The following is a 26712-nucleotide window of genomic DNA, read 5'->3' on the forward strand; positions in this document are numbered from 1 at the left end:
ATGTGGGACTTCTGTTAGCCTTGACTTTGTTGAGCGATATCTGGTATTGCTATCTTCTGTGGAAAGTCTTTTTTCCTGTAATGTTTTACTGTGAAACATTTCAACAACACACAAAGGGTGGGAGGATTTTACAGTCAGCTGCGTGTGTACCCGTGACGTAGTGTCTGCTCGTCAGTGTTTCGCTGTATCTGCTTTATCTCCCATCCATCTATCCATCTTTAAGAAAACCTTAAGCATTCCAAGGTTAGTGAAAGCAGTGTTTTTAACATGTTTAAGCTTCACCCCCTCTTTTTTCCTTCTCCCTCCGACAGAGGTACTTCTTCCATTTTTTGGTGTTTGTCATTGCTTAGGGGGGTGCAAGACCGCTCCTGGAAAGCGCTGGAGTGCAGGCTTACCTGGGAGGAGAGGACAGCGAGCATTCTCTGCGGAAGGAAGTTCGGGAGGGTGGCAGTGCTTTCCTAGGAAGAAGAGGGAGGTTTCATGTGGCTTGACAGGAGTGTTGAGGGGAAGGTCCTTATGTAGCCGTCACTGCAGGGGGCGGGCTTTAGTCTTCATCCCAGCCCTGGCTCTGGCCAAGCTGCTTCCTCACAGAACCGAGACGTGGTGGTGGTCGGACCTCACAGGCCTCAGACTCGACTTGGCCAACACCGAACACGTTCCAGCCGCATGCAGGACGCCTCAGCAGCGTCCCTCACCCTGGTCTGTCTCACCCACTTGTGGCCATTTCCTAGGCCTGCCAGGCGTACCCGTTGGCTGGTTGTCAGGAGTGTGAGTTGGGTGTGCATCAGTTTGTCTGTAGAGAGTTCTGAGTTGAAAGGAGAAGCTTTGCTTTAGTCTTACTCCCTTGACTTGTTTTTAGTCTCAACATTAACTTCAGGTTGAAATTCAAATAACGTTAAGGGATGGCATGACTATTTTTTCAAAGATGGATAAGGTTACAGTTCGGAGCCACTGACCTAAAAACTCCTAGCCTTCTTTCCCTCTGTCCTCCACTGAACGAGGTTTCCTGCTTTGCTGCTTGTCATCATGTCTTGGCCCCGCTGCCCATAGTGTCCTCCATTCTGCTAGGGTGGCATTGCTTGTAGGCCATTTCGGTAGGCAGAACTAGGAGATGTGTTTTAAGGGAAAAATCCATAAGTTCATGCTGATTCCTAGTTGTCATCCAGCAGCACGGAGTTGTTCCTTTGTCCCTTCCTTCCCTGTTCCGTTGGTAACTATGTTGTCCTTCCTCGAGTTCGATTGTCTGCTTCTGTGTACATTGGGTTTTAGGAAGTTCTTCGTCCTTATTGATTTGGTTGTGTTTTTGAATATGTGACTCTTTAACACGATTCTAAAATCAAAGTGTTACAAGTTGGTGTCACTTTCTTCACTGCCCTGTCACTCTACTCACACCACCCTGAGTAGGTCATCAGCCTCATTCGTTTCTGACTTATTCTTCATGAGTTCCTTTTTTGTGAACGTAAGCAGATATTTATGGGATGTCAGTGCTTGTAGACTGTTGTAGTGAACATAACTAGGAAATATATTTTTTGAGAAAAAATTATGTATACGCAGATATGTGGGTGTATGCTTATTTTTTTGTAGAAAAGAATGGAGGCAAGATGTATCTGTTTGTACATCTGTCTTTTCCTCTTATGCAAGGGTAGTGTCCCACATATAGTCTTTTGCACTTTGTTTATTCGACTTAATGTTAGAGTTCTGGAAATGGCTGTGTACGAGTTCTCAGCTTTCTCAGTCATTTATACAGCTGCATGGTGCTCCGTTGAATGGATGCACCAAATGGAGGCACCGGTCTCTGAAATGTGGGCGTGCGGTTTATTTCTAACGTTTTGTGTTTACAAAGAGTGCCGTGGTGAGGAAACTTCGTGTTCCTTTGTTTCTGTACTGGAGGTGGCTACTCGGGCTGAGTTTGTAGTGGCGCTCGTGGATTCCGTGTGAGTAGGAGCGCGTGCAGCTTTGTGAGGTGGTGCCAGACCCCTGCGTGGGGTTGGACAGCTCCCACAGCGGAGCGGGGCAGGCCCGCTTCCCCACGGCCCCGCTTGTTCGGTCTGGGAGATGAGAAATGGCATTTCAGCTTAGTTTTAATTGCAATTCTTTTATTAGGAGAGACGATTTATCAGTTAATGTACTTGAGAAATTCAGCTTCAAGTCTTGGAGTTCTACTTTGCTTTACTGATTTCTGTAATAGGAAATGTCGTTTCGTAAGTAAAGGCCGGGAGCGAGCGAGTCGGACATGTAGCCCGTTGCTTGTGAGCAGTCTGTGGGGATACGCAGTGTTTTGGTGGACCACGAGAGCCAAGTCTAGGCTCTGGTTTTTGTATTTGGAGTCATGGACTGGTCCTTGCTTTTGTTTATTTTTATTTATTTTTTAAGATTTTATTTATTTAACAGAGAGAGAGAAAGCAGATGCGCGCATAAGCAGGCAGAGTAGCAGGCAGAGGGAGAGGGAGAAGCAGGCTTGCGGCTGAGCAGGGAGCCTGATGTGGGGCTCCATCCCAGGACCCTGAGATCACGACCTGAGCTACCCAGGTGTCCGGTCCTTATTTTTAGCAGGCTGGACTGTGTCTGACACCTCCGTGTCCACCACTGGCTGTTTGCTCACAGCCTGCAGGGGGCTCTTTGGCTTGTGCTCTGTGTGCTGGACATGGGTGGTGTCACGGCTGTGCAGAAACACTTCCCTGCAGTAACAGCAGTGCTCCCTGTGTGACGAACAGTACCCAGACCCTGGCTTTGGCCTAGGGGATGCACCGTGACCATGGTGACAATATTGCAGAACGACCTGAAGCACGGGAGATGGCCCTGGCTGGATCTGCGAAAGTGTAGGGGCAGAGAGGGATGTGAGTTTGGGAAGGGAGCAAGGCTCATGGCCTGAGTTGCCTCCTTGTTGAAGGGGAAGATCCTGATCCCCAGCTGCGTGGACTCTGGCAGCTCCCAGACGGGAAGCTGGGAATGGAGGGTGGGTAGCGGGACCAATTCCAGGGTTCAGCAGGGGCCCAGGAGCAGCTGCTGTAAGTCCCCAGTCTCTCGAGCCCTCTCATGGGTTCTGACCTGGGGACCCCTGCCCTATACTGAGAACAGGGCCCAGGTAGTGTTCCTTCAAGTGGCATTTCCTGGTGTCTAGATGTGTCCCTTTGTGATGTCACCGTCACCCCAATGGAGCAGCGGCAGGTGGAGATGGTAGGCCTGTGGCCAGCATCCTGCCAGCTGCACTGGTGAGCGTTGTATGCAGTGACCTGAGGGCTTGTGCCCTGCTCCTCGCCAGGCTGCACGCGTGGTCTGACCTCGTGCCGCGGACTTCGGCCTCGTCCTGAGCAGTGCCTGCGCAGGGCGATGGGCTGAATGGTCGGCTGCAGCTCTCTCTGATGGACCTCGGAAGTAGAAACAGCCACTACAAAAAAAAGTTGTTTTGCCATTGGTGGTAGCTTTGCTCTCCGTTGGGGTAACTGTGGCACATTTTTGGGGAACGCTGCTTTAGATAAGCAGTTTCTTTATATTGTCATCGATTGGGCTTGTTTCTCTAACTTGACTACCAGAAGTTGAGGTACGGTTTACGTGTAGCAATGTTCATGCTTTAGTGTGTGGCTCCGTGACTTTGGGCAGACACGTTCGTAACCATGTCCCCAAATCAAGTGGAGAAACAGGTCCATACCCCCAGATTCCCTCCTGCTTCTCTCGAGTCAGCCGTCCCCCACCTTCAACCCTCAGAGTCTGTCTAATCTCTGTCCCTGTGGTTTTGCCTGTTCCAGAATATCATGTCGTGTCCGTGACCTGCGCTGCATGACCCTTGGGTCTGGCTCTGCCCCTGGCGTCTCACGATTCGTGTTGGTGTGGGTCCGTCAGTAGTTGGGTCCTCACGTTGCCGAGGCGTGCTCCGTGTGAGGCTGCTCCAGTGTTGTGTCCCTTCTCCAGGCGAAGGTCAGTATTCAGATTTTGATATGTTTCAGTGGATAGCTCTTTAATTCACATCTCTAACAGAGTAGGGCTTATATCACGTAATTGGTATCTGCTTTTTTCACTTAATATGTCTGCATGTTTTTCATTTTATTAGCTTTTCATTTATTATTAGAACTTGGACACTGGCTATTTCTGGTTACCTTTTTGTTTTCTTTTTTACTATATTCTGCAATGCACGTTTTTATGCACAATTAAAAAAAATAGGTAGGTGAATTTCCTCAGTAGAGATTTCCAGAGATACTAGGACTAGGTCAAAGGTCATAGGGTGAGTGGGTTGGCTCTGCTTTCCCAGCCGTGTCACCCACCCTTCAGGCATGTCCTGGGCTCTGAGCCCTTTGAGATCTCTGCTCTGTGTCCCCATCTGCCTCCCACACCCCCTTAGCGGGGGTTGGCAGGGCGCCAGCGGTGTGATGTGGCTAGCGTCTTTGCAAAGTGGATCTGGAAGATATTTATTTCAGTCTGTATTGCTTTTATTAGTGGTGAGGTTGGACATTCTCCTTCACGCTGGTTAAGTAGATGCTTTTCTTATGTAAACTGTCTCTTGTCCTTATTTCACTTTTCTGTGGGATTGCGTGATTTTCAGTTTGTATGAGTGCTTTCTGTAGTATTAGTGGTAGCCCCCTGTCATAACTACCCCAAATATTCATGATTTTGATGATTTACTTTTGAGTTTTAAACATTTTTAAATTTTGCATGTCTTCAAATCCATCTGTTTTTTCAGATACAACTTTACTGTTTTAAGTTTAGGAACTTGAATTCCCTTCAGAGCTTTAGTAAGTATTCATTTTTGTATTTTCTACCTATTTCTGTTTTGACATTTCTATAATTGGTGTAAAACTTGGGAGGTTACCTTGTAAGATGCTTCATTTATTTTGGTGAATGATTTGTGGTGAGAATTTAAATAGAATTTTCACTCTGTGTCAGTGGTCGTGACATATTTCCCCCTAAGTCTTACCTTCCCCTGGTTTTGTGAATTGTTGTATGTGGGAGAGCTGGTTTCTGGCCTGTATGCTCTCTTCTTGCTCACCTTTGATGTGCTGGGAATGGATCCTAAGGAAATGATCTAAACATGCCCTCATGTGTTTGTTTATCATGTGCGTTCTATTTTTGTGCCAGTTCCACACACGTCTCCTCATGACACTTGTTTACAAGGATCAGGAGCAGAAGCTCGTTCTGACGGCAGCGGGTGGCCGAGGCCCCCGGCCCTGAGCCACTGTGCGGGGCTACTGCTCGGGGGCGAGGGTGGGAGTACGCGAGGGTGCTCGTGCCGGCCGCTCCTCCCATGACTGCCTGGTTAGAGGGGTGTGCTGCAGCTTGCCCATGATCTTGGGACTCAGTCTTCAGGGATGGCCTTCCGAGCAGAAAGCGCCTTTTCTGCTGCTTTGACACCAATTCTTATTTCCCCAGTCTTTACTGGTGTACACCTGATTCCACGTATCCGTCTTTTGCAGCCAGGGGCCCGGGACTGTGGGAGCCTTCCATGTGAATGTGTTTTTTTTGTGTTGTAACTTTTGTAACTTCTGGTTTCTGATGTTTATCCCTGTCTTCTGTGAGATAGGTCATGATGCCCTGAGGATAACAGGGCTGGCCCTCTTGCTAGTGTTGGGGGCAAGGTGGGAGGAACACCAAGACACGGGGAGCTAGGTGTGTTAGTTAAGACTTGACAGTTTCCAATGGTGGAAGGATATTTCTGTCCCTGTGACCCTGCCTCAGTGGGGAGCAGACAGCCCAGGTGTCTGTGGGGGACATCCTGTCCCCAGTGGGGTCTTCTCCCTGGCAGACACTGAGACTCTAGCTGGGTCTGACTTGGAAGCATTCTGGGGTCCCACCTCAGAACTGGCCTCCTCCTGCTCAGCCCTATCCCGAGAGCTGACCCCCAGCACATGTCTTCCTCTCCCCCAGCACCTCCCTAGTCCTCCGCACAAAGCAGTGCTTGGGCTGGGAGCCTCTTTGCAGCTATGGTACCAGCTCCAGAGACTTTGCAGACCTTTGAGGGAGACTCTCCCAGAGCACAGGCCTGAGTCCCGGCCATTCTCCTCCTCTCTCTGAGGTTCGAGGCACCTTCCTGTTTTGTTCTGGCTCCTACGACAGGCCTGAGGTGAGGCTTTGGCGCCCAGCCCTGGGCCCTTTCCTTCAGGAGCTTAGGGTCTGATAAGTAATGGTTGCTCTGTGTGTCTGCAGTTGATGTAGCCCAGAGTTTGGTGGGATGTTCTGTTCTGGTGAGGGGGTGATGGCAGCATATAGCCTGTGCCTGCATTTGGCAGCAGTCATTGACTGCCTCCTGGGTGCCTGGCGGCGAGGAGGGTGCTGCCCCTCCCCCAGGACAGACGAGCAGACAGCCCCACTGCATGTGGGAATGGAGAAGGGCCACCGGGCTAGAAGGCTTCTGGGAAGAAATGTACTGGTCATGAGTGCCAGTGCTGAGTTCAGATCCTTTTTGGCCTTGAGCTAGCAATGCTGGTTCCCTTCCATGGTAGCTGGCTGGGATGACCCACCAACGGGTCCCAGCAGTGACCCAGAAGGACCTGTCCCTCATCCGTGTTGAGGGGCATCGTCTCCAGTGCCATCTCTTTCATGGCTCGGTAAGAATTTCTAAGACTCATTTGTGTCAGATGCCAGTCGGAATGTACCTTCAGACTACTTCTCCAGTGCTGCTAAATGGTACTCGTAGTAAGTGCTGATCAGATGCTTACATTGGTCTTCAAGTAACTTGATTTCAACTTTGATTTTTCAGGAGAACATTAAGTTGGATTAAAAAGGGGGGCGATAATGCACCATGGCAGCGGCTCTCAGAGTGTCCAGCACCAGCTGCAGAGGTCCAGGGCCTTCGCCAGCAGCGAAGGAGAAGAGCAGCAGGCCCACCCAAATCCGCCCCAGTCCCCTGCCACGCCCTTCGCGCCGTCGGCCAGCCCATCCGCACCTCAGTCTCCCGGTTACCAAGTTCAGCAGCTGATGAATAGGAGTCCCGTGACGGGGCAGAACGTGAATATCGCCCTTCAGAGCGTCGGACCAGTCGTGGGAGGAAACCCACAGATCACACTCGCTCCTCTGCCACTCCCCAGCCCCACTTCTCCAGGTTTCCAGTTCAGTGCCCAGCAGAGGCGCTTTGAGCATGGATCTCCGTCATACATCCAGGTCACCTCGCCGCTGTCCCAACAGGTGCAGACTCAGAGTCCCACCCAGCCCAGTCCTGGGCCGGGGCCGGGCCTGCAGAGCGTGCGGGCGGGCACCCCTGGCCCTGGCCTGGGCCTTTGCAGCAGCAGTCCCACTGGGGGCTTCGTGGACGCCAGCGTGTTAGTGAGGCAGATGAGCTTGAGCCCATCTAGTGGCGGGCACTTTGTGTTTCAGGAGAGCTCGGGCCTCGCCCAGATGGCTCCGGGCACCCAGGTGCAGCTGCAGCATGCAGGGGCTCCCATTGCGGTCCGAGAACGGAGACTGTCACAGCCCCACGCACAGTCTGGGGGCACTGTCCACCACCTGGGACCCCAGAGCCCCGCGGCTGCAGGTGCAGCCAGCCTGCAGCCCCTGGCCAGCCCCGGCCACATCACCACGGCAAGCTTGCCACCCCAGATCAGCAGCATCATCCAGGGGCAGCTGATCCAGCAGCAGCAGGTGCTGCAGGGCCCGCCGCTGACCAGACCCCTGCTCCCTGGGGTCGGGGTCGGGGTCGGGGGGGCTTCGGCCTTTGGGATGACCTCCCCACCGCCCCCCACCAGCCCCTCCAGGACCGCGGTGCCCCCGGGCCTTTCCAGCCTCCCTCTCACGTCTGCGGGGAGTGCGGGGGTGAGGAAGGCCCCCAAGAAGTTGGAGGAGATCCCCCCGGCCTCTCCGGAGCTGGCCCAGATGAGGAAGCAGTGCCTGGATTACCACTACAGAGAGATGGAGGCACTGAAGGAGGCCTTCAAGGAGTACTTGATCGAATTGTTCTTCCTGCAACACCTTCAAGGGAACATGATGGACTTCTTGGCTTTCAAGAAGAAGCATTATGCCCCGTTGCAAGCTTATCTTAGGCAGAATGATTTGGACCTGGAGGAGGAGGAGGAGGAGGAGGAGGAGGAGGAGGAGGAGGAGGAGGAAGAAAAGTCTGAGGTTATCAATGACGAGGTGAGAAACAGCAGTTTAATAATTAGAGGACCATGCTTTGCAGATTTGAGTCTAGGCAACTATAAATAAAACATAAGCTACGAGCCTGGGGTGTTTCTAGGACGTGGTTTCGTCAGGTTTGATGCAGGAGTAAAACTGAAGATGTATTTTGCTCTTTTCCTGCACGGAGGGGAGGAGCTGCTCTGGATGTCGGGAGGAGGATGCAGGACAGCCCTGTGAGCAGTGCTGGTCCAGGACCGAGCACTTCGGTCCAGAGCAAGGTCGTCCACTTTGCAGAGGCTGGCCTGGCATGACCCAGCTGTCCCCCTAGTCAGCTGGGGCTGTGGGTCTTGTACAGCACTGAGGCTGGAGTGTGGACGCCCTCTGGCTGCTTGTGTAGATTTCGCATTTTACTTACACTGGTTCACCATTAAAAACACCACAAATGTGGTTTCTGAGCAGGGATTTGAATCACTAGCTTTTTACAGTGTCTCAGTCACGATGCCACATCACTAGGTATGCCTGCATGGTGTCTTCAGGATGAAAATACAGTTGTGGCAAAAACTGTGAGAATTTTTCAATTTTTAGATGTAGTCTCCAACTGGAGGTATTTTAAACTCCCATGTGTGCAAATACCTACTGAATGATATTTAACATAGAATCTTTTTTAGATAGTGAAATTTTGGGGTGCCTGGAATGGTGCTTCGTACATCCCCCAGTTGAGATTTTTCAATACTGTAGTGATTGCTGAGACCCTTCTACTTGTATTTCCTGAAAAAGGAGCTAATCAAACCAGGGCGGTAGTGAGGGTGACTGTAACGCACTGTGTCGTGTGCTTTGTGTTGTGCAGTGTATGGTATGTTGGTGGAGCTTATTTCGTTTCACGACACAGCTGAAGCAGTTGGACTCTTTGTCAGCTCTTCTGCAAAGAAATCAGCCTTTGCCGAGCAAAAGCTGGTCTCTTTGCTCTGCCGTCCTCATTGAGATTTATGGACATATCTGTGTGGCTTTGCCATTTTGTGTTTTCTTTAACACCCTTTCCAAAAAGGATCATTTTTATTTTCCAAAAGGTTTATATGATTATTTTGAGGATTACACCTCTGTTGCCGTGAAATAGTGAAATTAAGTTCTCTCTCTGTTTGTACGCAGTGTTGTCTGTAGGCTCAGTCCCCCTCATCTGTGCTAATGAGGACACCTGACCCCCCTTTTTTGCACCTTCCTGCTGAGATGGACCCACACACGGTGGCAGTGGGGTGGCTGCCGTGCGGATGGTCTGTGAGGGCATGAGGGCTTTGCTGCTCAGAGACTGCTGTTCCCTTGTTTGTAGTTGGAAGTTGCAGAATCTGAGCTCAAGTTGGAGTTCCTGTAAGATGCACCCTGGAGTCAGGTCGTTAGGTTGTGACTCCACCGTAAGTCAGTTCGGTGTCCTTTTACAGGATTTCATGCAAAAGCATTCCATTTTTAAACACCAGGCATCACTGAGCTATCAGCAATAAAATTCTGACAAAATTTCGAGCAGTCTTAAAAATTATGTTGCCTTTTTTTCTCAAAATATTTTCTCTCAGGTAAAGGTTGTGACAGGAAAGGATGGGCAGACTGGTACTCCCGTTGCTATAGCAACCCAGCTTCCGCCAAATGTTTCTGCTGCTTTTTCATCCCAGCAGCAACCGCTTCAGGTACTTTTCGATGGTTCTCAAATGTAGCCTCATCCCAAACTTTCCTCCATCCAGATATTTTAACCTTCAATTTTACTATTTGCTCTCCAGCATTTTTTTCCAGAGCCCATTCCTTATTTTTAAAAAATTAAAAAGTCTTCCTGCATATAAAATGATAAAATTAAGTTGCATGAGTAAATGCCAACATGGATCTTAATGCATTCTTATTTTTTCTGTGTTGAGTGTGACGCATAGTAGCCTTCGCATGCATGTCACCTAATACTTACAGTCCTGTGGAATGTGTACTCAGGATTCCTTGTGTGCTGTGTTTTAAATGTTGGTTCTTTCCTGTGTCTTTTATCTGTATTTTTAAGAACAGTGCAAAACAGAACAAGAAAAAAAAAGATTTAAGCAGGTGGTGACCTAATATTTCCCGCAGCTGGAAGAAACGCTGAAGTCAGGACCTTAGGCCCCGTCCGGGTGCCCGCTGAGCGCAGGCTGAGTAGCGTTAATTGTTTGGAAACAGAATTGTTCAGTGTTATGTCACTGATGCCAAGAGGCTGAAAGAACAGGTCAGATTCTCCCAAGAGGGAATGGATGGTTCTTGCTTTGGAGAGTAGTTTTATCTTGTGGTGATACGTTTTTTTAAAAACTTTCTTGATTTTAATTTTGCTGTAATTTCAAACACACGTGAAAGTTGCAAAAACAGTTTTCCAAAGAACTCCGTTTGTGCCCTTTACGGGTTCACCAGATGTGCACTTTTTGCTCCTCTGTATTGTTTTCACTCTACCGTATGTGTATTCACACACGTCTGCCCCGAACTGGGCGACTGGCGGTTGCGGATACCGCGTCATGCACTTTTATCTCTGATGCTCTGCGTACCTTCGGTGAGAGTGTTCTCTTGCCTGACACAGTACAAGTCACGTCAGGACTACGACCAAGCCAAAGCTCAGATGCGGTTTCTGCGTCTTGACCTGATGGTGTCCTTTATAGAGCTGACCCTTACGCACTGCAGGGGCGCCTACGCAGTGCAGGGGCGCCCTATGACGTTTGACTCCCCAGAGACTTGACTCCTGTTAGCCGGCTGTTGACTGGAAGCCTTACTGATAACATAGTTGATTAGCATGTATTTTGTCTGTTTTATGTACCGTATTCTTGCAGTAAAGCAAGCTGGAGAGAAGAAAATCATAAGAAAGGAGAAAATACAGTACTGTTCTGTTTGGAAAAAAGTCTGCATGTATGTGGGCCTGCGCAGTTCAAACCCACCTTGTTCAAGGGTTGGCCGTGGTGGCTTTACCCTGGTCTGGGATCACTGACCACGCATTGTTGTCGTGTCTCCTCCGTCTTCCTTCATCTGGGCTGGCTCCTCAGTCCTTCATGACCTTCACGTTTTTGAGTTTAGGCTGGTTATTTGACAGAATGTCCTTTGATACCAGATCAATATCTGGTGTCCGATATCTTGTATCTGACGTGGGCTGTGTGTCCTTGAGGGGAATACCACAGAAGTGACACTGTGCGCGGGTCGCACTGCCGTAGCAGGAGGCCGTGAGGTCAGCGGCCCTGTGACTGGCGATGCTTACTGCGACCACGTGGTGAGGCTTGTGTCCACCCGGCTTCTGCAGTGGGTCATTCTTAGTTTTTCTTTGGTAAATGATAAATAGCTTGGGGAAGATACTTTGAAACTCTGTAAATGTCCTGTATCTCATTAAACTTTTAGCCACTAATTCCACCATCTGGCCAGAATCCGTTTTCACCTTAAAGATCGCAGAATGGATTTTCTAGCTCCGTTGTCCCTAATGCATTGATCGGTTGGCTTTCTGCTGTTAACAGTGTGCTTTCCTTTTTCTTCATTGACGTATTCATATGTGGATTTTTATTTCAGTCAGTGGGTTATGTCACTAATAGTATTTATTTATTTAGACTTATTTAATTCAGTGGAACTCCCTCTTTTTTGTCTGTAGTTCTGTTGAGTTTTGCCAGACCCACAGAGTTGTGTAGCCGCCCCTCCCTCCCTTTGCGCTCTGCCTCTGTGATTTTGCCTTTTCCAGTAGGAAAGAAGCCTAAATGGAGTCATACCACATGTGGGTTCTGCCGCTAAGCAGCCACGCCGTGCCGTTTACCGGTCGTCTGTTCTTTGCTAAGCGGTGTTTGGTGGCGCGGGCGTCCCCGGTCTGTCTCCTCACTCACCCGTTGAAGGACAGTTGGGTTGTTTACTTAGGAGTAAAGCTGCTGTCAGTGTTCACAGAGTTCTGTGTGTGTGAGTCTAGGCCTTTGTTTCTTCTGGGTACATACGTCGGAGGCAGACTGCCGGCTTGTGTAGTAAGTGTAGGTTTGAGTTTGTAAGAAACTGCCACACTCGCCCTGGCTGTGCCCTGCTGTGCTTTGCCGCCCCCAGTGGAGGGGAGGCCCGGGCGCGCCGTCCTGCTCGGCTCCAGTACTTGGGACGCGCGTGAGTGCTGGCGTTGGTGCGCCTTCTTTGGGAGAGTCTGCGTCCTGCGCGTCACTGTTAGGGTTGGGAACCCTGTGTGATGTGAGTGCGAGTTCCTTGTCACATACAGGTTTGCAGGTGTTTTTGCCCATTCTAAAGCTTATCTTTCTCTCTTTTATACTGTTTTTCCAGAGCAGAACTTTTATGTTTTGATGCAATTTTATCATTTTTTTGGTTTTATAGATTGTGCTTTTGGCATCCTGTCTCAGAACTCTTGGCTCAGCCCGAGGTCACAGAAACCTCCTGTATTTTCTCCTGGAAGTTGTACGGTTCTGTGTTTCACATGCACATCCACGATCCCCTTTGAGTCAGGGTCTGTATTATGTGGCAGACGTGTGGGGGTTTGCTTTTCTGCATGCAGATTTCCGGTTGTTCCAGCACCATTTCTTTCTTTTCTTTTAAGATTTTATTTATTTATTTGACAGAGAGAGAGAGCCAGCGAGAGAGGGAACACAAGCAGGGGGAGTGGGAGAGGAAGAAGCAGGCTCCCAGCGGAGGAGCCCGATGTGGGGCTCGATCCCAGGACCACGCCCTGAGCTGAAGGCAGACACTAAACGACTTAGCCACCCAGGCACCCCCAGCACCATTTCTTAAAAAAACTGTTCTGTTTCTCTTATATTGACCTTGCATCTTTGCTGAAAATGAGCTGATTGCTGTCTGTGTGGGTGTCTTTCGAGACTCTCCAGAACTCCCTTCGTCTGTGTGTATTGCTGGTGCCACACGGTCTGGGCCACTGTAGCTTTGTAGTAAGCCTTGAAATCACTGAGTTCAACCTTTCTCTTTTCTTTTCTTTTCTTTTTCTTTCTTTCTTTCTTTCTTTCTTTCTTTCTTTCTTTCTTTCTTTCTTTCTTTCTTTCTTTCTTTCTTTCTTTCTTTCTTTTTTAGTGGTTTTGGTCATTCTAGTTCCTTTACATTTTCACAGAGATTTTAGAATCTGCTCTGTAGGCATCTGTGGAGTTTTGATTTGGATTGCATTGGATCTGTTTACCACTTTGGGGAGGAGGGATATCTTCACAATACTGAATCCTCCAGTCCAGGAATACGGCACATCTCTCCCTTTGTCTTGGTCATCTTTGATTTATTTCGTCAGTGTTACATCGTTTTCAGCATGCCAATTCTGTATATTTTGTTAGATTTGTAGTCACGTGTTTTCCGGTTTTTCTGTGGTTTTGTAAGTGGTAGTTAAATTTTAAAAAAAATTGAGATGTTCATTGCAGGTATGTAGGAATACAGGGGATTATTTGAACCTGTACTCTGCAACCCTGCTAAACTTGTTTCTTAGTTTTAGGAGCTTTTTTGTAGGTTCCTTGGGATTTTCTACATAGAGAATCATGTCTGCCAAGAAAAGCAAGATTTATTTTTTGTTTTCCTGTCTTATATGCCTTTTATTTATTTTTGATTTTTTGCCTTATTGCAGTGGCAAGCACTTCCAAATACTCTAAGTGGAGTGGTCAGAATACTTATTCTTACCTTCTTCCTGATGTTTCCGGGGAAAGCATTAGGGTTCTGCCGCAGTCCGGTATGATAGTACTGCAGGCTCTGTAGATGCCCTTTCCCAGGTGAGGGAGGTTCTGTATTTCTAGTATTTATCATGAATTTTGTCAGATGGTATTTCTGCGTCTATTCGCATGATCATGTGATTTTTCTTCTTGGGTCTGTAAAGAAGGTGAGTTCTGTCACAGCAAGGTATAATTTTTTTTTTTTTTTAAAGATTTTATTTATTTGACAGAGATAGAGACAGCCAGTGAGAGAGGGAACACAAGCAGGGGGAATGGGAGAGGAAGAAGCAGGCTCACAGCGGAGGAGCCTGATGTGGGGCTCGATCCCGTAACGCCGGGATCACGCCCTGAGCCGAAGGCAGGCGCTTAACCGCTGTGCCACCCAGGCGCCCCACAGCAAGGTATAATTTATTGGCGGGGAAGGCACAGATCCTAAGTGTGACAGCTTGTGGAATTTGTCAAGTGCCGCTGGAACTCACGCCCATCAGGTCTCCTTGTGCCCCCTCCATCATCTGCTACCCAGCGTCCCCCCTTCTATTACCTTCAAGCTGGTCCTCATGCACTATTGACATATCCTGGTCACTTTCTGAGCCCTTCCTTACTTGCTGGCACAAAATACTCGAGGTTCATCTTGTGTTTTCCTTGATCTAGCCCAGAATCAGTCATTTCTGCAAGGGGCCCGGTCCCCTTTGGTGGGGAAGAATAATTTGAACCTGATATCAGGTGCTTCTTGGGATGAGTTTGATGCAGTTGAACATAATATCTTTTACATTTGAGATTGTGAGAACATGTATTAGTGGGCGTCTTTCCTATTAATGTGTTGTGGATTGTAATGCATTACTGTGTTTCTAGACGACATTGGTAAGTACTTGCCTAAGGACAGTGGCACAGCGGAGGGCAAGGAGTGCCTGTCAGCTTATGAAACAGACACGGGGCTTCCATGGTGACATAGATTAAACCACTGTGACTTGCTATCACACTCACCAGATCACCAGAAATTAAACTGGGCAGAATCTGCTGATGTAGGTCAGTGGGATTCTCATCTATTTTTGATGGGAGGATAGCGTGGAGACGTTTGGAAACATTTTGCCTGACCTGGAAGAGGTGAGCACGGGCAGACCCTTTGTCTCGACAGTGTGCTGTAAGAAATTTTTGAGTATCTCTGCCAGAAACCGGGTATAATAGTGTTCTTAGTGGCACTGGTTGTAATAGTGTCCAGTTGGAAAGAACTGAATGGCCACTGGCAGGGGAGCAGATCAGTGGATCATGCACATTCGTACAGAGGAGTGTCGATGAGAGCCATCAGCAGCGAAGGGGTGGCCACAGCGCCAACACGAGTGGCTGTGTGTGGGCTCGGCCACACCTGCGGAACAGAAGGGCTTATGGGAGTTCTGTGGGAAGCAAGCCAGAGGAGAACCGCGTGGAGGTGAGTCTGTAGTTGACAGCATCACGAGGTGTTACACACAGCTCAGGTAGTGGGCGCCTTCACGGTGCCCAGGGTCTGTGAGGCATAAGCAGCAGTCTGTTTCCTGAGCCTTGGGATGAGTACACGGGCAGTTACTTTATTTTTATTTTTATTTTTAAAAATTATTTGAGAAAGAGAGAGAGTACAAGTGGAAGGGGCAGAGGGAGAGAGAGAATCTCCAGCAGACTCCCTGCTGAGTGTGGAGCCTGACGTGGGGCTCGATCCCACGATCCTGAGCTGAAATCAAGAATTGGACACTTAACTGACTGAGCCACCCAAGTGCCCCTGCGGGTGATTGCTTTATTATCACTCTTTTAAACTGTGTGTATTTATTTTTCTACGTTCCTTCTCCACATTTTATTATGAAGAATTTCAAACGGAAAGGTTGAACAGTGTGTTCAGTGAGCAGCTCTATTCCACTATGTAAATTGCAATAGTTTTACTGTGCATATAAAATCTCATACATATGTTTTATAATTTCTTTTGTATGTATGTTGTATGTCATAGTCAAATGTTTAAGAGGCTAAAAGAAGAAGACCAAGGAGTCTCCAGTTTGAATTACAGATCTTTGACGCAAATACTGATGGGTTTCTCAGGAAATAGGAGAATGGAGTCAGTCAGAAAAAGAGTTGAAATGAAAACATGTCCCTTGTTTTCTTTGAAAAGAACATCTCAGTGTGAGTTTTATTTAAAACCAATTGTAGAATTTTTAAATTGACCAATCTGTATTGACTAATGAAACGCTAGAAGTAAATTCAGAATTTTCTGTATTACATCTGTATTAATTTCTGTCTGCTTCCCAGAAGACTTTGAGGGAGTACTTTTGAGTGCAGGTGTCCTATGTAAGTAATGTGCGTATGGATACACACATATGTATGTGTGTTTATTTATAAGAAAAACCATTGTAGGTAGTGCTTTGTGGCTCTGTGTTAGAGAAAATGAATAGTTACCATGATTCCATTCTTCTAACACAGAGATTTTTGTTTGCTTGGTTTGTTTAGTTTTTAAGTGCTCTCCACACTGAGTGTGGGGCCTGAACTTACAGACCTGAGATCAAGAGTCACGTGCTCCACAGACTGAGCCGGCAGCCGGCCGGTGCCCTTCATAGTTTTTATATTACATCTGTGTCAGTCGACTGAGTGTATTTATACTTTTTAAAAATGTTATTATTATTTTTAAAGATTTCATTTATTTATTTGACAGAGACAGCCAGCGAGAGAGGGAACACAGGCAGGGGGAGTGGGAGAGGAAGAAGCAGGCTCCTAGTGGAGGAGCCTGATGCGGGGCTCGATCCCAGAACGCTGGGATCACGGCCTGAGCTGAAGGCAGACGCTCAACAGCTGAGCCACCCAGGCGCCCCTAAAAATGTTATTTCATTTAACAAATACTCCTTAGGTTTTATTCACTTTTAATAATTCTCATTCTGGCAGCTCCTAATATGCCGTCATTTTGAGGAAATGCAATTCAGTAAACTCTTTTTCTAATTTTAGGTTGTATCTTTTTTATTTAGAAAAAACTCACAGGACCGGCATTAGTGAATCAGGAAGTCTAAGTATCTTTTTTTTTTTTTTTTTTTAAGAATTTATTTATTTGCAAGAGAGAGTGCGCACAAGCACGGGGGAGGGTCCGAAGGAGAGGGAGAAGCAGACTCCCCGCTGAGCAGGGAGCCTGACATCAGGTTCTATCCCAGGACCCTGGGATCATGACCTGAGCTGAAGGCAGATGTTTAGCTGACTGAGCCACCCAGATGCCCCTACTATTGCTCTCTTATTCTTATGTTTGTGTCCATATTTTATGTGTGCAGTTGCAAGCTCGTAGGTATAGACTGGACAGAGGTTGGCAGCTCAGGTGTAATAGGCATGCTGTCAGCACGAGTGCTTTCTCTCTTTGTGCTGTCCTCAGTTTCCCTGCTCAAAGGGGAGCCCGGGGAGACCGCTGGTAGAACCTCGAGCTGAGACATGGTGAGCCATCCACTGCAGAGCTCTCCCCACTTGCAAGTCCTTCTGACCCCACTCTGACTGGACACCCAGCCTTGCAGACCACAGGCCCAGTTAGTTTATAGTTGCTCGGTGGTTTGGTTTATTTAAATTGGGCAGAAATTTACCCCTGGTTAACCACCAGCTGTCAGGACTGCTCTTAATCTCTTTGTCCAGAATAATTTAGCTTTGTCCCTCGTTCAGGCGGCACACTGTCTTCTGTGAGCTACACCTCCAGTTCTCTCAACTGTTCTTTCTACTGGTGTGGCTTCTAGACTCCCTGTAAATTACACTATCTTCTATGGATAGTCTGTTTTGATGCTCTCTTAAAATGGGCACTCAATTCAGTTCCCACCAGAGAATCTCTATTTTCTTTGTTTTTTTTTTTTTAAAGAGTTCTAATAAATGATTGCTAATTGAAATCAAGTTTGTATTTTTTTTTAAGATTGTTTATTTTTGCGAGAGAGAGAGAGTGAGCATGCGCGTGCACGAGCAGGGGAGGGGCAGAGGGCAGAGCAGGGAGCCCGATGCGGGACTCGATCCCAGGACCCCGGGATCACGACCTGAGCCGAAGGCAGACGCTTCACTGCCTGAGCCACCCAGGCGCCCTCAAGTTTGTATTTTAAAGACTGCAGTATCTTTCCCAGTAGAACACTCGGGAAGGCAGTATAAGAGAAGGCAGCATCATTCTGAAGGCAGAAGTCGGGGGCAGCGGGGAAGCCTGGAGAAGAGAGGCTGGCCCCACCTTCCCTTGTCCGATGAGCACACGTCGTTTATTTCAGTGACGTCCATTGTTTCGACCTTTTCATGTGGATGCCTGGTCCCCCAGCACCGTCTTCAGGAAGACTTTCCATCCCCCTTTGGGGGTTGCAGACCTTTGAGGGGGTGACCGGGCAGTGTGAGCATGCGTCCTCTGGGCTCGGCCTGGCTCTTGTGGTCTTCCCACCCATACGTGGTGCGCCGTCGCCCTGATGGCCCGGCTCCATGGACGGATGCCGAGTGTGCTCCTCCTCCTCTGGGCACTGTGCTTTCAGTTCACAGACCTCTGCTTCCCGTGAACTTGTATTCCAGATAGTGTATTCTTCAGTTCCGTATCTCCATTTGGTTCTCTTTCTTAATAGTTTCTTCTTTTGGGTCACGATTTTCTCTTGTTCTTCATTGCAGTATGTTTTCTTTATGTCCTTGGGCATACTTCTTAAAGCCACTGTAAGATCTTTACTGCTAAGTCCGGCATTTGCGTTGCATGGGGTTTGTGTCCGTGAACTGTACTCTGAGTACGGCTCATGTTCTCCTTTGTCTCTGTGTTTGGGAGAGATTTTGGATGTCATGAACGAGAGGTTGTAGAGACTCTGGTTTCTGGTACGGTCTTCTTAAGAGTTTTGATCATTTCTGCTTTCATAGTTAATGTGATTGAATTTTAACTCTCCCGAGTTAGGGCCCCTGAAATCCCGGTGTGGTTGTGTTGGCCTGTGCTTGGAGTCTTTGTGTGTTCTGCTTTAGGAGGCAGCCAGAGAGTAGGGAGAGAACTTGGGGCCTCCCTGTGTGCAGTCGTCTCCTGGGATGATTCCCCTTCCTTCTGCTGTGGGTTCGTGCTTTCTGTCCTAGTGGTCTTCAAGCCAGTGAGGCTCTGTGTGTCTGGTTCTGGGCTGGTCCACGCAGCACAGGCTGGGGCTTGCCCTCATGCCAAATGCCGTGAACCTCTGTAAACCTCTCCTCGTTCCATTCCTTTGTTGCAGGCGTCCAGTCCCATCCTCCAGAGTTCATATCTGTCTGGAGCATGTGCAGTCTGATAGGATCACTTGGCCGTTACTGGACACAGAACCCTTTATCAGTTTCTTTTATTTAAAAAAAAGCCTATTTTTGATTATAAAAATATGTGTTCATTGTAGGATGTTTGGAAGATTTAGAAAAGCGCATGCACACAAATTATAACTTACCTATAATCCTGTCCCCATGGATGGATAACCACTGCTCACATTTTACATACTGTGTGTTTTTCAAGTCATTCTTTTCTTTCTTCCCTCCTTTCCCCTCCCTCTCTTGCTTCCTCCCCCCATCTTCACTAAACATAGATAGGGGTGCTTACTTTCCCCCTAAGTCAGCCACTGCACCTGTCCCCATGGGAGGCCCTGACCTGCGGCGTGGCTGGTGCTGGCGGAGTGGTGCCCACCCTGGGGCACTTGCCTTATGTAGGCGTGTGTAACTCTGGCATTTAAAATGGTTGGTTAAGTATAGTGGACAGAGTTGAACCATGAAAACAGTTAGCAACTAGTGCTTGGTAAACGTCATCCTTAGCGCGTAGCAACCCTTCGAGGATGGTGCAGAAATATGAAAGCGTGGGGCACCCCGACTCGGCCACTTCCTGTCTGTGCCAGAAGCTTTCCATGTCAGCAGTTCCCATTACCTGGTTACATGTTACTCAGCGCTCCCCAGCTCTGTAGGGTGCTCACTTGCAACAATGCCGTTGTGAAGACCCAAGTTTATCAGATTGTTGTCTGTCAAGTGGGGTTTTAGTGTCATTTTCCAGGAGGAAGAAATTTTCAACCTTTCTTTTCCTTTTCCTTTTTTTTTTTTTTTTTAAAGATTTATTTATTTATTTGACAGAGAGATAGCCAGCAGGAGAGGGAACACAGCAGGGGAGTGGGAGAGGAAGAAGCAGGCTCCTAGTGGAGGAGCCTGATGTGGGGCTCGATCCCATAACGCCGGGATCACGCCCTGAGCCGAAGGCAGACGCTTAACGACTGCGCCACCCAGGCGCCCCTCAACCTTTCTTTTTCTTACTCAGCTTTTGTGTTTTGGGGGATAAGTGATGACAGGCAGTGTGACTGACAGGGAGGCTCAGCTGTCGGATTGAGGACTGGTTTCCTGACACTGGCCAGTCCTTTGCCATCTCTGTTCGTTTCTGAGGGAGTGTAGATCTGTACTGATAGGAAACTCCATTTAAAACCAGAATAAGATCTTTCACAAGTCCTTTTTTCCCCTCCAGAGGTAAGTTAGAACTTTAAGTTCCTTATTATATATAAGCATACATTACATGCATTGGACAGGTAACATTTCTCTGGTTAGAGAGTAGGGAGGCCAGTGTGTGGAATAACTACGATAGTTTAGCTCGTACCCATTCTTGTATGGCACCTACATGACCAGAGTCTCATGTTTTCCTTTTCTCTTTCAGCAGCAAGCTCTTGCAGGGGCCCTTGTGGCAGGGGCCGGAAGTGTGGGAGAGACGGACCCCTTTAAGAGGCAGCAGGCGGGGACCCCGGCAGGTACGTCCTGGAGTACCGGCCCGAGTGGCTTGAGGGGACATAAGCGTAGTGGCCACATGAACGCTGACGTGCTTGGTTTTGCTGACTTTCTGCTTTGAGAGTTAAATTTTTTCGTGCTGGTTTTCAGCTGAAGAGAACGTCTGTGTGGCTGTGTATGTGTGTACTGAAGTTAGAAGTTTGCCCATTGAGTTTGGTGTGTTCCGTTTCAGTTTTCTGTGCACTGGCGGGCTCTTAGTCCTCATGATACGATTGAGGATAAAATGCCTTATTTTTCAAGTTGTCGCTCGTTTTTTTTAAACCGAAAATTTTCTTCCAAATTATAAAAACACACATTTTATGTGAAAGATTTGGCAGTTGAGGAAGGTGTGAAGCGAGTCTCCCTCTGCTTTGGTTTCCCTCCCTGTGCCCCAGCCACAGAGGTAGCTGCTGCTGACGTCGGTGCGCGTGCCGGGCCTCCTGCCCGCACGCTCGCGTTGTTACACGCAGTCACTCTGAGGAAATGGGAGTGCACTCCCTGTGCACTGTTCTGTCGCCAGCAGTAATTTCCTAGGCCGCCTTGCCCGCTCAGGACCACACTCTTTCTGACAGCTGTGCATTCCTCGAGCGCCTGGGGCTCTTTCCCTCATCGCACCGTTGGTAGCGTTCCTGTTTATTACCACCTTTTTCTCTTACAGTGAACATGGGATTGAACATCCAGTCCCAGGTGGTTTTTTTTTTTTTTTTTTTTGACATATTTGTCACTGTATCTCAGGGAGAAGCTCCTAGAAATGGAAGTGCTCGGTCAGAGCGCATGGGGGACGCATGTGGCCCCACAGAAGGGCCAGCCCTTCTTCAGTCCCATCTGCGGTTTCTGGTGCTCTCACGTTTTGGCCTGTGGATGAAGCATGATCACTCCTCTGGTCTTGGTTGATGCTGGGGGAACACACGTTGTCTGTCGTGCTGTGCAGCTCTTCAGTTGTGGTGCGCTTGCTCGGTAGCTTGCTGTGTTGTGACGCCCTCTGCTCAGCCATCTACGCGCTTTGCCCATTCTGTGTGTCTGGTTTTGCTGGCACTTCTCACGGGAGCTTGGAAGAGCTTTTCCACATGGTGGCCCTGCCAGCCTCTCTCCTGCACACGTGCTGCAGACACCGCGGTCTCCTGGGGTGTCACTCGCCTTTGCTTTTGTACGAGGCTGCTGCTTACCCTCGTGAAAATTTAATGGAAAGAAATGATGTTTATCAACCTCCTGGATTTTGGTTCACATATGGAAGGGCCTCCATGTTCAAAGACTATAAAAACACTGGCACATGTTTTTTCTGCTACTTCTGTGGTTTTGTTTTTACATCAAACTGCACCTTTTCTGAAAATTATTCTAGAGCAGTCTAAGCGGCCTCGGCTTGAAGTGGGCCACCAGGGGGCAGTTTTCCAGCACCCGGGGGCGAATGCAGGGGTTCCTCTTCAGCAGCTAATGCCGACAGCTCAAGGTAAGGCCCAGCGCCAGCACTGGCTCTTCTAGCTCAGAACGAGCTTGTGCACAGAGAGGCCTCGCAGCCCAGCACCCGGCCGAGACCCGTGCGGTTGCGGCAGCGCAGTCAGGGTGGTTTCTGGGGCTGGGATACGGCCCGCGAGAGAGCCTGTGCAGGCGTGCGCTCTCCCCGAGGGAGCCACGCCCCTCCTGTCCTCGGGCTCCTCTCCTCCGCGCGCCTGCGTGCTCCTCGGTTGCTGCTGCAGTTGGGGCACTGGTTACCATACCTGTTCTGCTTGATGCTAGCTTGCAGGGGTCAAGCGCCTTTCTGTCCTTTTTTGTGTGCTCGTTTCTAACGTTAGAGGTAACGTAATAGAAGTTTCCGCGTTGGAGTGTGTGATGGCTCTGAGTAACGGGTCTGTGACAAGCACCGGGATGTGAACTGTGCCGCGTGTACGATGCTCCGGGCTCCAAACTCAGCGCTGCTGGGGCTGTTCCTGTCTTGCAGGAGGAATGCCTCCTGCCCCTCAGGCCGCTCAGCTCGCCGGACAGAAGCAAAGCCAGCAGCAGTACGACCCGTCCACGGGGCCTCCGGTGCAGAACGCCGCCAGCCTGCACACCCCGCCGCCGCAGCTCCCCGGCAGGCTGCCCCCGGCCGGCCTCCCCAGCGCGCCCCTCCCGCCAGCACTGCACTTTTCTCAGCAGCCGCAGGTGGCGGAGCCTCACGCACAGCTGCAGGTGCCGGCGAAGACGCAGCAGCCAAACGCCCCTGTCCCCGTGCCCCCGCCCAGCCAGCTGCCCGCGCCGCCGCCGCAGCCCGTGCCGCAGGCCCTGCACGCCCCGATGCCTGGGAAGGCTCAGATGCAGGCCGCCCAGCTCCCGTCCCAGCCGCAGGTACTCGGTGGGCGTCTGTCCTGTTGGTTAGAAACGGAACGAAAGCCGAGGTGTGCGCTGCGTGGCGTGGCACCGCCCTCCCTCCTACCAGCAGGTCACTCGGCATTCTTTTATGCAGCTCTGTAGCTGCAGTTACACTGCAGAAATGTACACATTTACACCAGCACAGCACGGGATTACTTGCTGCTTGTGGTTCGGCGGCCGTGCAGAGGGTGTCATGGCCGTTGTCCCGGCTGATGTGTCCAGTGATGCAGGGCGGGTGGCAGGCTCCCTCCCACCAGTGCGCGAGGGGGGCAGTGTGAGTGCGGGGGCTTCTCTCTAGGCTGCATGGCTACTGCCAGCCACTAGTGAGGCTTACCCACGCCCAGCCGCCTGCTGGGCGCCCCCCACAGGCGCCTTCCCCTTCTGGGTGCTCTGCACTCTGCGAAGGTGTGAGGCCTTAGTTCCCTGGGTTTGTAGTATGATTCCCCTCCTCCCTACTGATCGCTGTTGCCCAGACACTTTTCTTGAAAAGTGTGCAGGGAGCTGCTCGCCGTTCCTAAGGAGCAGTGAGTCCCTGAAAGTGAGTGTGAACCACGGGGGGCCCAGAGAGACGGAGATGGTGTTCTCAGAGAAGTGTCTTAGCCTGTACGATTAAGTAGCCTGGGGAGGCTGCCCCTCTGTCTTGCTGCTTCCCTCATGAACATGGACTTTCCGTTCAAGTGCTTTATGGTTATTTGAGATTGACAGTGTGGTTTGACCTTGTATGGTGACGGGGTAACAGCAGTCTTATTTGCTTTGCGTTCACCACCAGCTGGGCATTGGGTGCTGTGGGGCGACTTTATTGGCATTGTTTTATTTTCTCTACCTGGCAATCCTAGGATATGGAATCTTTATTATCCCCATTTTATCCTAAAAAGACCTGAGAGGGTCTTGGCAGGATCACTCGGCCAGTGTCTGGAGGAGCTGTGAGCTGCACCTTGACAGATACTGGATCCTTTTGTGCAGGTCCGCGTGGATGCTCTGTGCGTACCCGGGGCCCACCACCGCTTTTGTTAAATTTTTATGGAAACGAGTCTCTTCCAGTACTTGGTCTCATTGAGCCACACGGCTGACTTCAGGCAGCACCAGGGTTTTGCTTGGATTCCTTTACCTGACCTTGTTGTTGGAAGGATCAGCTCTTTACAAAACCCGTGGAAACCTGTCCCTCCTAGATTGGGTAGGGCTGACAGACTTTTCCTGTGAAGGGTCACAAAGAGGGGACGTGAAAACACATCAGGCCTGTGGGCCATGCGGTTTCTGCCACAGTCACTGAGCTCTGCTGTTGATGCCAAGCAGCCCCGGAGCCCGGAGACGAGGGCCGTGGCCAGGTGCCACTAGAGCTTTCTCTCCAAGAGCGTGCGGCCGGCCGCACTGGGGAGAGGCTAGGTGAGATGGAGACAGGGACCGCACCCTGCCTGGGTACAGAGAGTGTTTCCGTCAGCGTCTTCCCCGGGTTCCAGGTTATAGACGTGCCTCTTAGGTTGTGGGTAGCATCTTGCCTTCCCTGCTCTCTGCTTCCCCCCAGAATTCCTTGAGGAGTTCAGCTTTGTCTTCATCAGGGTGGGAGGGGTTCCTCTAGTTTGACACACTCTGAGGTACAGACTGCCTGCCGGGAGAGGGGCATGGAACTGGTACTCACTTTTCAAAGAAAAGGTACAAGATGAGTATTTGGTATTTTTCAGTTAAGAAGAAGCTTATACAATTACAAATTCTAAAAAATAATTTAAACAGGAGAAACAACTACAGAAAGCAAAAAAAAAAAAAAAACAGAAGAAAAGTCTCCCATGGGGGGCGCCTGGGTGGCACAGCGGTTAAGCGTCTGCCTTCGGCTCAGGGCGTGATCCCGGCGTTCTGGGATCGAGCCCCACATCAGGCTCCTCTGCTATGAGCCTGCTTCTTCCTCTCCCACTCCCCCTGCTTGTGTTCCCTCTCTCGCTGCTGTCTCTCTGTCGAATAAATAAATAAAATCTTTAAAAAAAAAAAAAAAAAAAAAAAGAAAAGTCTCCCATGGGATAAGACGACATACGAAAGCCGAGTCTGTGATGTGCTCCTGGCGCGGCTTTGTGGAGTGAAGGGATGCGTTACCCTTGTGGGCACGGTTGGACGGGTATTCGTGTGCTGTGTGCGCCTGACTCCTCTGCACCACCGCGGGAGGGGCTCCCCTGTGCTCACCTCTGTGGGCGACAGGGTCTCTGCCGTGTGGCTGCACGAGGGGGGCTGCTCGAGGGGTGCACCTGTTCACTGCTGGCCTGTTTTCTGCCTGCCAGACGGTGGCGTCGACAAGACCACCCGTGGACCCTGCCCAACCTGGTCAGCGGCCCCCGCCAGCGGCCTCTTCTACCTCGTCCATAGCTCCTGCCAGCGGCTCGGGCCCATCTCCGGCACGGGTCTCTGCAGGGAATAGACCCTCCTCGGCAGCCAATAAGTCACTGTCTCCGGTCACCTCCCGGTCCCCAGGGGCAGCCGTGTCAGCGCCCCCAAAACCACAGAGCCCAGCTCAGAATGCCGCCCCGCCCCAAGACAGCTCTCAGGATAAGCTGGCAGAACAGATAGCACTGGTAAGCACGCTGAGAACGCCAAGAAGGTTGTCAGGTGTGTTCTCGTTTGTGAAGCTCATTTGATTTCAATTTCTGCAAAGGATGCAGTTGTTTAAAACCGAGCGCTCGAGGGTGAGGACAGTCAGACATGGTTTCTGATCAGTTAGAAACCAGGGTTATGACTGGAAGCTTCACCTGCCCTGGTGGAAGGGGGCTTGTCGGGGGAGCGTCCTTTCTGTGCTGATACCACAGGCGGCACTCGTTGCAGGCAGCAGGGGAGGCCAGCGTGGCCGTGGCCTGGTACCTAGTTAGCGCTTGCCGTTTGTGGCGACTGAGCGGTTGTTTAAACTTCACGAGGGCAATTAAACATACCGGGATTGGCAGGATGTCACAGCCCCCGCATTCCCTGTTGTCGGTGTTCACTCAGTGATAGCGTGTGGCCAGTCGTAGGTGATCTGTCCCTCCCCTTCCCTGTGGTTTTGGAGCAAGGGCCAGGCATGTGTCGTTCCCCGTGGAAGTGCTCTGGTGTGAACATTGGCCTGTGTGTCTGTCTGTGTTTTGGAGACGGGGCACGGCCGTTGCTTCCCCTGCTTCTGGGGAGGGTGGCGTGCCTGCTGACCTCTAGGGCAACTTTCGACCTTTGTGTCCAGTCCTGTCTTTGTTAGTGAGGCTTCATGAATTTGGGGTCTAAATTAGTGGGATGCACTTAATAATGACGTGGGGGACACGCCCCTACCCCTGTGCTCCTTGCAGGAAAACCAGATCCATCAGCGGATAGCAGATTTGAGGAAAGAAGGCCTGTGGTCCCTCAGGCGGTTGCCCAAGCTGCAGGAGGCCCCGCGCCCCAAGTCGCACTGGGACTACGTGCTGGAGGAGATGCAGTGGATGGCCGCAGACTTCGCCCAGGAGAGGAGGTGGAAGGTGGCTGCGGCCAGGAAGGTAAGCAAGGCACGTCAGTGGCGGTTCTCAGGCGAGCGCTTGCTCGCGCTGCCGTACGTGGGAGTATCCGGACCCCTTCCAGGGGCTTTGGCTTTTAGACGTGAAGAGTGCCGCGGCACTGTCCAGGGAGTAGCTGTGCTGCCGTGGTGCACTCGCGAGCCCCGGCTGGACCGCGGGGGCAGACCCGTCCGCCTGGCTGCAGCCCCAGTATGGCATTTCAGTTCTTCCTGCCAGACTCTCCTGGTGGTTGGAATGCCTGCGGCCCCCAGACCCACACCCTGGTGATGTGGGAGCTGAGGAGGCTCAGGGTTAGGAGGGGGCAGAGAGGCTGTTCGGCTGCTGGGCAGTGTGGGGGCCCGTCCTGGGCCTTCAGGCTGCGCATTGACCTTCACTACCTGGTCTTCTGTCCCACATCCCCCCAGTTCTGGCTGAGGATTGGTTTCCTTCTAACTGGTCCCAAAGCAGACACCCAGTCCTGGGGAGCCTCTCCCAGA

General features: G+C 50.3%; 1 protein-coding gene across 18 annotated transcripts in view; it reads left to right on the plus strand.

Moving 5' to 3' along the window:
* Positions 1-26712, plus strand: part of EP400 (E1A binding protein p400) — a 104889-nt gene that overhangs the window by 5283 nt on the left and 72894 nt on the right. For 6 of the 18 annotated variants that reach the window (XM_045814672.2, XM_045814681.2, XM_045814687.2 and 3 more), the window contains exons 2-9: positions 3747-3915; positions 6689-8058; positions 9603-9713; positions 20293-20383; positions 21739-21846; positions 22336-22721; positions 25010-25300; positions 26033-26218. In XM_045814672.2, the coding sequence (XP_045670628.2) occupies positions 6724-8058; positions 9603-9713; positions 20293-20383; positions 21739-21846; positions 22336-22721; positions 25010-25300; positions 26033-26218 (2508 nt within the window). In that variant the 5' untranslated portion in view covers positions 3747-3915; positions 6689-6723. The other 12 variants (XM_045814683.2, XM_087857452.1, XM_045814685.2 and 9 more) reach the window with 10 other exon arrangements.

Source organism: Ursus americanus, chromosome 30 (assembly GCF_024610735.1).
Source record: "Ursus americanus isolate L20-20 chromosome 30, mUrsAme1.1.p, whole genome shotgun sequence".
NCBI classification, from domain to species: Eukaryota; Metazoa; Chordata; class Mammalia; order Carnivora; family Ursidae; genus Ursus; species Ursus americanus.